This window comes from Suricata suricatta, chromosome 3 (assembly GCF_006229205.1).
Source record: "Suricata suricatta isolate VVHF042 chromosome 3, meerkat_22Aug2017_6uvM2_HiC, whole genome shotgun sequence".
Taxonomy (NCBI): domain Eukaryota; kingdom Metazoa; phylum Chordata; class Mammalia; order Carnivora; family Herpestidae; genus Suricata; species Suricata suricatta.
In genome coordinates, this window is record NC_043702.1 from 120942552 (window position 1) to 120954081 (window position 11530).

The following is an 11530-nucleotide window of genomic DNA, read 5'->3' on the forward strand; positions in this document are numbered from 1 at the left end:
TTCTTATAGTCAAAAATTAGAAGATTACTGTCCCACTGATTTCTATCAACTTCTAAATTGGTAATGATGGCTTAGTAATTTTCCATGCCACGCAAATAAACCTAGAGGCATCTCTAGTCAGATGGAGTAAGTACTCCATTAAATAAATAACCACTCACATTCATTTCTGTTTTACAAAGTCATGTATTCACATTTTGGATTTTCTTAAAATCTAGCCTACTCTTAAAAACAACCAAAATAGCCCAACAAAAGGATATTATTAATGGAACAATACATATATTTCATTTACTGATCTTATAAAATTCTTTGACTTTTTTTTTCTATAGGTATAAATACCTTTAAAGGCCAGTACTTTCATAGCCAACAGTATAAATACCCAAATATATTTAAGGACAAGAGAGTCCTTGTGATTGGAATGGGGAATTCGGGCACAGACATTGCTGTGGAGGCCAGCCACCTGGCAGAAAAGGTACCCAGCTTGATGTTATCTAATGAGAAGCTTTTGCTTAAGATGCATGCCTTGGGTAAACAGTGATGAAAGAGGGAAGAAATACAAATGCCTAAAATACACACATATAAAAAAGCAGCTCTTTAAAATTTTTTGTTTATTTATTATCTATTTATTTATTTGAGAGAGAGCAGGGGAGAGGCAGAGAGAGAGGGAGAGGGAGAATCTCCACACTCCTAGCAGAGGAGGCAGATCTAAGAAAGCACAAGCCACTTTTGATCCCTTTGTGAAACAATAGAAGCTAGAAAAGCTATTCTGGCTCCTCAATCCTGCAAAATAAACAGGGAAACTCTTTTCACAAAAATAATAAAATAAAATAAAATAAACAAAAGAGAAAATAATAAATTGCAGATGGATTAGCCCTGCTTTATAAAGTTCTCCTTAATCTGATTCAAATCTCCCATTTCAACCTTATCCTCCACTACTCTGAGCCTTTTCCAGTTTCCGGGTTTTCCCCTTTGTGGGTACCACACCTTTCCCTTCAGTGCCCTTTTCTCCTTTATTACAATTTACTTGTACCTCCCCAGCTATGGCACCCCAACATGGTGATCTCTCCCCAGTAAGAATTTATGTAACACTTGTAAGCAACACTCCTCAGCTGGTTAACAACAACTATATATTAGCTGTTGGTTTCTGGTGTGCCGAACCTTGTGACAGGCACAGGGGAATCACTAGGAATACAATAAAAACAAGATTTCTGGGCGCCTGATGGCTCAGTTGGTTAAGCAGCTAACTTCGACTCAGGTCATGATCTCAAGATTCCAGAGTTTGACTTCCGCATCCGGTGAGCTGGAGCCCTGCTCTCTCTCTCTCTCTCTCTCTCTCTCTCTCTCTCTTTTCCTGTCTCTCTGCCCCTCACTCATTTGTGCCCTCTCTCTCAAAAACAAAAGCAAGATTTCTGCCATAATAAAGCATAGAGTTGAGGGGGACACAGATGCCAACTAAATAAGTATAAATAATTAGATCATGGATAGCCGTGTGGCTCAGTCAGTTAAGTGTCCAACTCTTGATTTCAACTTGGGTCATGATCTCATGGTTCACAAGTTCAAACCTTGTGTGGAGCTTCACAATGACCATGCAGACCCTGCTTAGGATTCTCTCTCCCTCCCTCTTTCTCTGCCCCTCTACTGCTGGTGCTCACACTTGCACACTCTCTCTCTCTCTCTCTCTCTCTCTCTCTCTGTCACTCTCTCTCTCTAAATAAGTAAATAAATAAATAAGTAAATGCAAGAGTGAGGAGTGCCTGGCTGGCTCAGTCAGTAGAGCATGCAACTCTTGATCTTGGGGTTGTAGGTTTGAGCCCTATGTTGGATGTAGAGATTACTTAAAAATAAAATATTTAAAAATAACAATTGCAAAAGCAAAATTAACTATGAAGAAAAAGGACTGGGAGTGTGGTTTTGATATTCCCCTTTGGGAACTTTCAAAAAAGAACTTGATTGACTGATTGATCGATTGATTTGGAGAGACTTAGCAGTTGGGTAGAGTCATCCTGAGAGAAAAGAGGTCTTGAAATAAAAATTAACATAGTCCCATCCACTACAACCACCACATAAGATGTGTGGGTAGCATATTCTATTTCTATTCATATTATTTCTATTTCTCTTACCATTTGGAAATTTCAAACTCAGTCAGCTGGTGAACTCAAACAGCTCAGCTGTTTTAAAAAAAATTTTTAAGGAATTCCCCAAAACTAATTGTCAATTTTTATTGTCAGTTCGAACAATGGTTTCTATTAAAACTCTTTGTAGACAAATTTCACCTGCTATTCTTATTACCTACAATTATTAGAATACAAAACTGTGCCCACCTACTCATTGCTTTTTTGCATGAGACTTTGAGCTCGCTCTGGGTTGCCACAGTATCTCGTTCGCTGAGGTGTCTAGCCCTGTGTCTCATAGAAAATAAGTGCTCAATTATATGTTCGAAGGCATTTTAATACTATAAGTACTCAAACCATTAACTCAAATGAATAACTTTAAAATGGGAGCTGGAGAAGCCAAAACTTTCTTGTCAAAGGAGTATTTTGAGAGTGGCAGACGTTTTGGTGTTATTCTAATGATGACATTTCTTGACTCTCTGGCAAAGCCAGCCCGGTTCACTGTGTCAAACTGAGCGGCTCCTTTGTTTGCTTCCAGGTGTTTCTCAGCACCACTGGAGGGGCATGGGTGATAAGTCGAGTCTTCGACTCGGGGTACCCATGGGACATGGTATTCATGACTCGGTTTCAGAACATGTTCAGAAATTCTCTCCCAACTCCGATTGTGTCTTGGCTGATAGCAAGAAAGATGAACAGCTGGTTCAAGCATGCAAATTACGGTGTAGCACCAGAAGAGAGGTAAATAGGGTGTATCTGCCGAGGGCTGTTAGGAAGAAGGAGCCTCTGTCCGTCCACTGGCATAGCCAAGCCAGGCAAGAACACAACATATGGATTGGTTGAATATGAGGGGAAACTTCATATAAATGTATTTCCTAATAGCTATTTTGAGTTCTTGGTAAGTGAAGCTATGTATTTCATCTTGTCAACAACTCTTTAAAGTCTTACTTACTCTTCTTTTTATTGTGTGTAAACTGAGGCTTCACAAAGGTCAGTCACTTGCCCAAGCTCATGTAGTAATAAGCGAGCTCTGTGACCTAACCAAATGACATGAGCTAGAATGACTGGTCTATGACTCCTTTGATAGAAGTGACGCTCTTGGCTTGTTTCATTCACTCTGTGGGGAGAATCAAATTCTGTAGTGGCCTCTCATCATCTCTCCAACAGCAGTGCCTTCTTGCCCTTGTCAAGATGACCTTGACCTCAGTCTGTCCTTAATTCAGTCTATATCTGAGTTACAGCCTACAACTTATCCCATTAACAAGAACTGATGGGTTTACTTTCTCATTGAGTCTGTACAAGGATACTCCATTCCCGGGGTGGCATCGGAGCCCAGAGATCTCACCTGATCTTCCTCCAGATTCCACTCTGGACCATCATGGATCAGGTGGCACCCAAGCCACCACCAATGGCACACAGCCCTCTACTGAGTGCCACTTCTCCCAAGACTGGCACCCCCTGCCTGGCCAAGGGGAGAGTCCCAGAATGAAGAAGGGAGGGGAAGGAGGAGGAAGGGCCAGGCACACTGGTCACCGGTAGGTCTCTTCCCTGTCCATGTTTCTCTTTAGGACGGAGCTGAGAGAGCCTGTGATAAATGATGAACTCCCGGGCCGTATCATCACTGGGAAAGTGATCATCAAGCCAAGCATAAAGGAGGTGAAGGAAAACTCTGTCCTATTTAACAACACCCCAAAGGAAGAGCCCATTGATATCATTGTCTTTGCCACTGGATACACCTTTGCTTTCCCCTTCCTTGATGAGTCCGTAGTGAAAGTTGAAAATGGCCAGGCATCGCTGTATAAGTACATCTTCCCTGCACATCTGCCAAAGCCAACCCTGGCTGTTATTGGCCTCATCAAACCCTTGGGCTCCATCATACCCACTGGAGAGACCCAAGCACGATGGGTTGTTCGAGTCCTGAAAGGTATGAGCATGAGAAACTATGGGCATATGTTATCCATTTACCATGTTATTTTGGATACTGGAAATTTTGAGAGCATGCCCAGCTCCTACCTCAGACAACAGAATCTTTAAAAGCAGAATTCATTCCATTCTTCATGGAACTGCACTATCATAATGAATTTGAGCACAGAAGATAAATCAGGGGTCAAAAATTACAAGTTAAATCTATCTGTTGTTTTCACTGAATCAACCGGTTTGATTAAAGTATAAAATTTCAGGGTGCCTGGGTGGCTCAGTCGGTTAAGTGTCCAACTCTAGTTCAGGTCATGATCTCACAGTTTGTGAGTTCGAGCCCCACCCCAGGCTCTGTGCTGACAGCTCAAAGCCTGGAGCCTGCTTCAGATTCTGTGTCTCCCTTTCTCTCTGCCCCTCCCTGGCTCGTGCTCTCTTTCTCTCTCAAAAATAAACATTAAAAAAATAAAAATAAAGCATAAAATTTCAATTGAGTGACAGAATTCAGTTCTGAGGTTATGTTGTGTCAGATAACTAGTGAGATGAACAGATGCTTATAACTTTTCCACTGGTAGCATCATTACCAGGAGCTTACCATCAATCCATTTAGGTGGCTAATATTTTTGGAAGGAGAACAGATGAGTCGCTGGGCACTAGGAATAAAATATGAGCAGTAATAAAACATTTTCACCCACTAAGCAAGCAGGCCTGAAGTTAAATTGCCTTTTTTGTTTGTTTGTTTCATAGGTGTAAATAAGTTACCGCCACAGCATGTCATGATTGAGGAAGTTAATGCAAGAAAAGAAAACAAACCCAGTGGGTAAGTTAACTTAGTTAACTCCTTATGAATTAGCACTCTTTTGAATCATGACTCAGGTTGGTAAAACAATAGCAGACAAAGATGAGGCAGCACCTGAGGCGTAGAAGGGGAAAAAATGAGGATAGCCTGTTAAAGAGAGTGGGGAGAAGGGGAATTGAAAGCTTAAATGTCCCCAGATCATCACTTCGGACCATGATTATCTAGTGCCTCATGGAGTCTGGATTCTAAACCAAATATAATTAATTCTCATCTACCAGATACATTGTTCCATGCCTTATTCATAATCAGCAGACAAAGAGTTGTGTTTATCCACTCTAATGCTAAAAGGGTCTATTATTCATGCATTCAACCAATCTTTATTCCACTCTATTGTTTTATTTAGATTGCTATTCTAGTCAGGATTCTGCAAACTGTGGCCTGTGAGCCAAATCTGCCGACCGCTTGAACTTTTCTCTTATGTTTCGAAACAGTTGGAAAAAAAGAATATTTTGTTATATGTGAAAATTATATAAAATTTATTGGTTTTAGTTTTTTTAATGTTTGTTTATTTTTTGAGAGAGAGAGCAAACGTGAACAGGGGAGAGGCAGAGAGAGAGGGAGACAGAATCGGAAGCAGGCTCCAGGCTCTGAGCCATCAGTACAGAGCACAACATGGGGCTCGAAGTCACGAACCATGAGATTCTGACCTGAGCCAAACTTAACTGACTGAGTCAAAGTTGGATGCTTAATCAACCGAACTACCCAGGCGCCCCATATGAAATTTAAATCACAGTAGCCATACATAAAGTTTCATGAGAACATAGCCACACTCATTCATGTATGTATTACACGTAGCTGCTTTTGAGCTACAATAGCAGAGTTGAGTGGTTGAGATACAGTGGTTGAGCTAGGCATGGCCTTAAAGCCTAAAGTACTTACCATTTGGTCTTTTGCCAGAATAAGTTTGTTGACCCTGTTCCCTGGAGGAGAAGTTTCCACTTGTGCTCTGCTCTTTGGGTAGCACTCAAAAGTCAGGGATAACAGAAGGGAAGCAGCCAACAAAGAAGGGAGTCTTGGCCTCTGCCCCACCCCCCATAATCACTCCTAACCCAACTAAAACATCTCTGATTTTACCTGTTTTACTGTTAGTCTGTTTTGGGCTTTAATATAAATTTTTACTTGAAACAATGGTTTCTGAGACCAAAAGAAGGTTTAAAAGTCACTTTTAAACATTGTTATCACTGGGGCACATGGATGGCTCAGTCAGTTGAGCATCCAGTATCCAACTTCAACTTGTGGTCCATGAATTGGAGTCCTGCCTCAGGCTCTGTACTGATGGCTCAGGGCCTGGAGCCTGCTTTGGAATCTGTGTCTCCTCTCTCTCTGCCCCTCCCCCAACTCACACTCTCTTTCTCTCAAAAATAAACATTTAAAATTAACTTTAGTTTTATTTTTTATTATTACTTTTTCACTTCTCTAAATATATTTCCAAGCATCATGTTGAGCTATCCTTGTCAAAGGGCTAAATCTCAAAATAAAAATATTGTAGATGTCTCTTTTTCACCCTCAACCTGGAATGTGATTTGATCTCCATTATGGAATTCTGCTATAACATAGATAATTAATCAGTGCTAACACTAGCTGCATTATGAGCATTTGGAGCACCAGACACATAGAGTATCTTGTCAGGGAGCTCATCTTGTGTATATATATATATATATATACACATTATACACAATGAGCCCATTAGACAGCTATGGGCTTGGAGAGCAGAATACGAAAACCATTTCAGGGGCCACCTGGGTGGCTCAGTCAGTTGAGATCTGACTCTTGATTTTGGCTCAGGTCATGATCCCAGGGTTGTGGCATCAAGCCCCACATTAAGCTCTGTGCTGAATGTGGAGACTGCTTGGGATTCTCTCTCTCTCTCTCTCTCTCCCTCCCTCCCTCCCTCCCTCCCTCCGCCCGCCTCTCAAGCTTCTCTCTCTCTCTCTGAAATAAAAAAGAAAAAAAAAGAGACCATTTCAAATTTTCTCACATCATTGTTTACTTTTGGTACATTGACTTGTTCTTGGTTATCATTATTTTATCTTTGTGTCTTTCTCTTTATCCCCAATTTTCCTTTTGTAAAGGTTTGGCTTGTGTTACTGCAAAGCTTTACAATCAGATTATATCACATACATAGATGAACTCCTGACCTACATCAATGCAAAACCCAACCTATTCTCTATGCTCCTGACGGACCCACGCCTGGCCTTATCAGTCTTCTTTGGCCCATACACACCATACCAGTTCCGTCTGACCGGCCCAGGGAAATGGGAAGGAGCCAGAAATGCCATCTTGACGCAGTGGGATCGAACATTCAAAGCCACCAAAACTCGAAGTGTACCGGAATCCCCATCTCCTTTTGCAAACTTACTTAAACTCTTAAGCCTTCTGGTTTTGTTTATGGCTATTTTCCTCATTTTCCTATAAATATAAGATTATCCAAATGGCTTGTCAGATGCACATCATAGATTTACAGTGCTCTTTTCCACCACTGACACCAACATTGCATGCACAGCAAGTGAATGCATGTTCAAGTGGTGAAAAACACCTCCTGTCCCTCCCTGCTGCTCTTCCTGGGTCTCTCACAGTGCCACCTGCTTCCAATGCTAGAGGCAGATAACCATGATTTCTGTGCATTTGAAGGCTGCTGGAAGGTTCTAGGTTCATTTTACAAGACAGAACTATTAAAGACAGCCGTCAGATGCTTCCTGCCTTTTTGTCGTATAAACTATTTTCATAGGCCTTAACCTAAACTCCCTACTTCACAAAAGATTTGGTTGTTCTAAAATAATCCTCTTGTGGTATCAGATGCTTAAAATTAAAAAGAAAGAAAAACCCTAGAAATTGCTTGTGTCAAGTGGTCTTTTTCCAAGTTGGGGGAAAGGCATAGGGAAAGAGATAAGGGGATGAGGTGTCTATTCATGAAGACCATAAAAGTTCAGCAAACTCACTGGGATGTTTCTAAACAAATGTAAAGAAGGTAGAGAAAAACAAATACCATATGATTTCATTTGTATGTAGAATCTAAAAAACAAAGTAAAGAATAAACAAACAAAACAACAGCAGCAAAATCCAGAAACAGACTCATAAATACAGGCAGTTGCCAGAGGGACAGGGGGTTGGTGGGGGGGGAGGGACAAAATCGGAAAAGGGGATTATGAGGCACAAACTTCCAGTTATAAAATAAGTAGGTCGTGGGCATAAAAAGTACAGGATGGGGAATACAGTCAGTAATACTTTAACAACCTCGTATGCTGACAAACGTAACTACAATTGTGGTGAACATTTTGCAATGTATGTAATCCTTGAATCACTATGTTAAAAGATGATTTCTTAAAAATAAAGTGAGGGGCACCTGGGTGGCTCAGTCGGTTAAGCATCCGGCTTCGGCTCAGGTCAGATCTCACGTTCGTGGGTTCGAGCCCCGCGTGGGGCTCTGTGCTGACAGCTAGCTCAGAGCCTGGAGCCTGTTTCAGATTCTGTGTCTCCCTCTCTCTCTGACCCTCCCCTGCTCACACTGTCTCTCTCTGTCTCTCAAAAATAAATAAAAAACATTAAAAAATTAAAAAAAAAAAAGAAAAAAAGAAAAAAAAATAAATAAAGTGATATTCCTGCCTCTGAGTGCTTATTCCCCTAAAATGCCCTGTACAACAAAATGCGGTGCTCCAACTGGCACAATAACCACACAGATCAGATCTACCCCACAGAAAAATACTCCCCTTCCACCAATGCATGGAGCTGGCCTCCACGAAATGAAACTTCCATAAAAACCCCAAAGCATGGGTTTCAGAGAGCTTTCAGATTACTGAACACAGAGAGGTTGGGGAGAGTGATGCCCTCAGAGAAGACATGGAACCCCTTCCCAATGTTTTTTTTTTTTTAAGCTTATTTATTTATTGTGAGAGAGAGAGAGAGAGAGAGAGAGAGCGAGCAAGCACGTGAACAGGGGAGGGGCAGAGAGAGAGAGAGAGAGAGAGAGAGAGAGAATCCCAAGCAGTGATAGTGTAGAGCCTGATGTAGGGCTCAAACTCACAAACCATGAAATCAAGAGTCAGACGCTTGAGGTGCCTGGGTGGCTCAGTTGGTTGAGCATCCCACTTCAGCTCAGGTCTCATGGTTTGTAGGTTCAAGCCCCGCATCAGGCTCTGTGCTGATAGCTCAGAGCCTGGAGCCTGCTTTGGATTCTGTGTGTGTCTCCCTCTGTTCTTCCTCCATTCACACTGTCTCTCTCTGAAAATAAATAAAGCATTAAAAAAATAAAAATGTCTTTTAAAAAAAATCAGAAGCTTGAGGCACCTGGGTGGCTCAGTTGATTAAAAGTCCAACTCTTGATTTCAGTTCAGGTCACGATCTCATGGTTTGTGAGTTTGAGCCCCACCTCGGGCTCTGTGCTATGTCAGCACAGAGCCTCCTTGGAAGTCTCTCTGCCTCTCCCTCTGCCCCTACTCCATGTCCCCTCCCTCCCTCCCTACCTCTCTCTCTCCTGCTCTCTCCCCCAAAATAAATTTCAAAACTTTAAAAAAAAAGTTAAAGAGTTGGATGTTTAACCAACTGAGCCCTCAGGTGCCCCACCTTCCTGCACATCTTACCCTATGCACTTCTTCCATCTCATTTTTCCTGAGTTATATCCTCTTATAATAACCTGATTATCTAGCAAGGAAAATGTTTCTCTGAGTTCTGTGAGCTACTGTAGCAAATTAATCAAACTGAAGGAGAGGTCATTGAAACCTATGATTTATAGCTGGTCTGCAGAAGCATGGGTGACAACTTGTGCGGGCAACTCAAGTGGGGGTGGTGCACCTCAGAGGACTGAGCCCCTAACCTGGTCACTCTGATGCTATCTCCAGGTAAGAAGGATCAGAGTTGAGTTCAGTTGTAGGACACCCAGCTGGTGCCCAAGAATTGCTTTGCAGTGTAGGGGAAAACCTCCCACACACTTTGGAATTGGGTACAGAACCCTTAAAATAGAAACATAATGAAAAATTGCTCCACTGAATACTCTCCCAATTTTGGAAGATTCCCAGGGGAGCTGTAGACAACAGAAAAACACAACAGCCTTTAGGGTTGTGATGTCCTTAATGAGATAGAATACATTATTTAAGAATAGTCTAACTTCAGGGGCACCTGGGTAGCTCAGTCAGTTAAGCGTCCGACTTTGGTTCAGGTCATGATCTCACTGCTCGTGGGTTTGAAGGCTGCATCAGACTCTGGGCTGACAGCTCAGAGCCTGGAGCCTGCTTCAGATTCTGTGTCTCCCTCTCTCTCTGCTCCTCCCCTGCTCTCGCTCACTCTCTCTCAAAAATAAACAGTAAAAATTTTTTAATAAAAAATAAAAATTGTCTAGCTTCAGAACATTTTGATTTTTTAAAAAGTCTGCATGTATCTCTTTCTCTACAAAAAAGAAATTGATTAGACATTTGAAAACAAACCTAACAAGTTTAAGCTAAAAGGAAAAACATGAGGGGCGCCTGGGTGGCTCAGTCAGTTAAGCCTCTGACTTCAGCCCAGGTCATGATCTCATGTTTGTGGGTTCGAGCCCCACGTCGGGCTCTGTGCTGACAGCTCAGAGCCTAGAGCCTGTTTCCGATTCTGTATCTCCCTCTCTCTCTGCCCCTGCCTGCTCATGCTCTGTCTCTCTGTCTCAAAAATAAATAAAACACTTTAAAAAATTAAAATAAAATAAATAAGATTTTTAAAAAAAGGAAAAACATGAGATGATCAGCTTGTATCAATAGGATAAGACAACTGATCGAAGTTTCCTAGAGAGTAAAATTTATTCTACTTAAGTCTGTGATGTTGTATTTCTGACATTTGTTTGCATGAAAGTGCAAGCAGCCTTTATAAAGAGAGGGGCTGGATTGGAGCTCCGGTGAGATTAGTAAACAGAGAAAGGGCAAGTGCAACATGTGGCTGGGGAAGGAAGCTGAGTAACAATGTCATCTGCGGAGACAACGCATATCACCAAATGCTCTTCTGTAAACGGTCTTCATAAAATCCAGACCTAGAAAGAGGCCAAGGGAGACATCGCAGGACATTAGAGGAGGAGGGTGGTGATTGTGGAATGAGAATGTAATTAAGTGTGTTTTGAGGCAGTATTTACCAAAATTTTAAATGTGCATATCCCTTGGGACAGCAATTACACATCTTAGAATCCATCCAGTAGAAATAGTCAAGTGTTCAAAGATACGTACACGAAGATGGTTATCACATTGTGGAAGAACTAACAGACGCCATGACTGGCTTTGTTTCCCCCTCTAAGCTAAAAGGTCTAAGGTCAGTCTCTTCGGAACCATTTGGCCATTTGGCCATTTGGCAGTCATACATTGCCCGGGGGTATCCAATCAGGAAAGCCCCCCTACCTCACCCCACATTCCTAAGGGTGAGGCCTGCAGATGGGAACTTTAGATAAGCCCCTGTTACCTAGTGTTAAACTTAACCCCATAGTCACCAAACAAGACCCTGAACTCGCTCTGTAATTGGTTAATTTCAAAGATACCCTAAATGTTGTAATTGGGTCCCGCCAAAAGTAACGAACGCTCTGAACAGTGTGGATGGTTAGAGCTGCTGCCAATACTGTTGTACCATTATGATTGGGTCTCTGTACCTATGTCACAATCTCCTGTAACTCCCCCTTCCCAAACTCATAAAAGTCCTACCCCGCCTT

General features: G+C 41.9%; 1 protein-coding gene and 1 long non-coding RNA gene across 3 annotated transcripts in view; one reads left to right on the forward strand and one right to left on the reverse strand.

Moving 5' to 3' along the window:
• The window catches only part of FMO1 (flavin containing dimethylaniline monoxygenase 1), a 28280-nt gene that overhangs the window by 15969 nt on the left and 781 nt on the right, over positions 1-11530 (forward strand). The window contains exons 4-8 of one of the 2 annotated variants that reach the window (XM_029935014.1): positions 327-469; positions 2647-2846; positions 3674-4029; positions 4767-4839; positions 6951-7710. In XM_029935014.1, the coding sequence (XP_029790874.1) occupies positions 327-469; positions 2647-2846; positions 3674-4029; positions 4767-4839; positions 6951-7293 (1115 nt within the window). In that variant the 3' untranslated portion in view covers positions 7294-7710. Of the gene's footprint in view, positions 1-326; positions 470-2646; positions 2847-3673; positions 4030-4766; positions 4840-6950; positions 7711-11530 lie in introns of those variants that run through there. The other variant, XM_029935015.1, reaches the window with a different exon arrangement.
• Positions 10663-11530, reverse strand: part of LOC115288062 — a 1546-nt gene continuing 678 nt past the window's right edge. The window contains exon 3 of the long non-coding RNA XR_003906793.1: positions 10663-10867. This is a non-coding gene — a long non-coding RNA (uncharacterized LOC115288062). The remainder of the gene's footprint in view (positions 10868-11530) is intronic.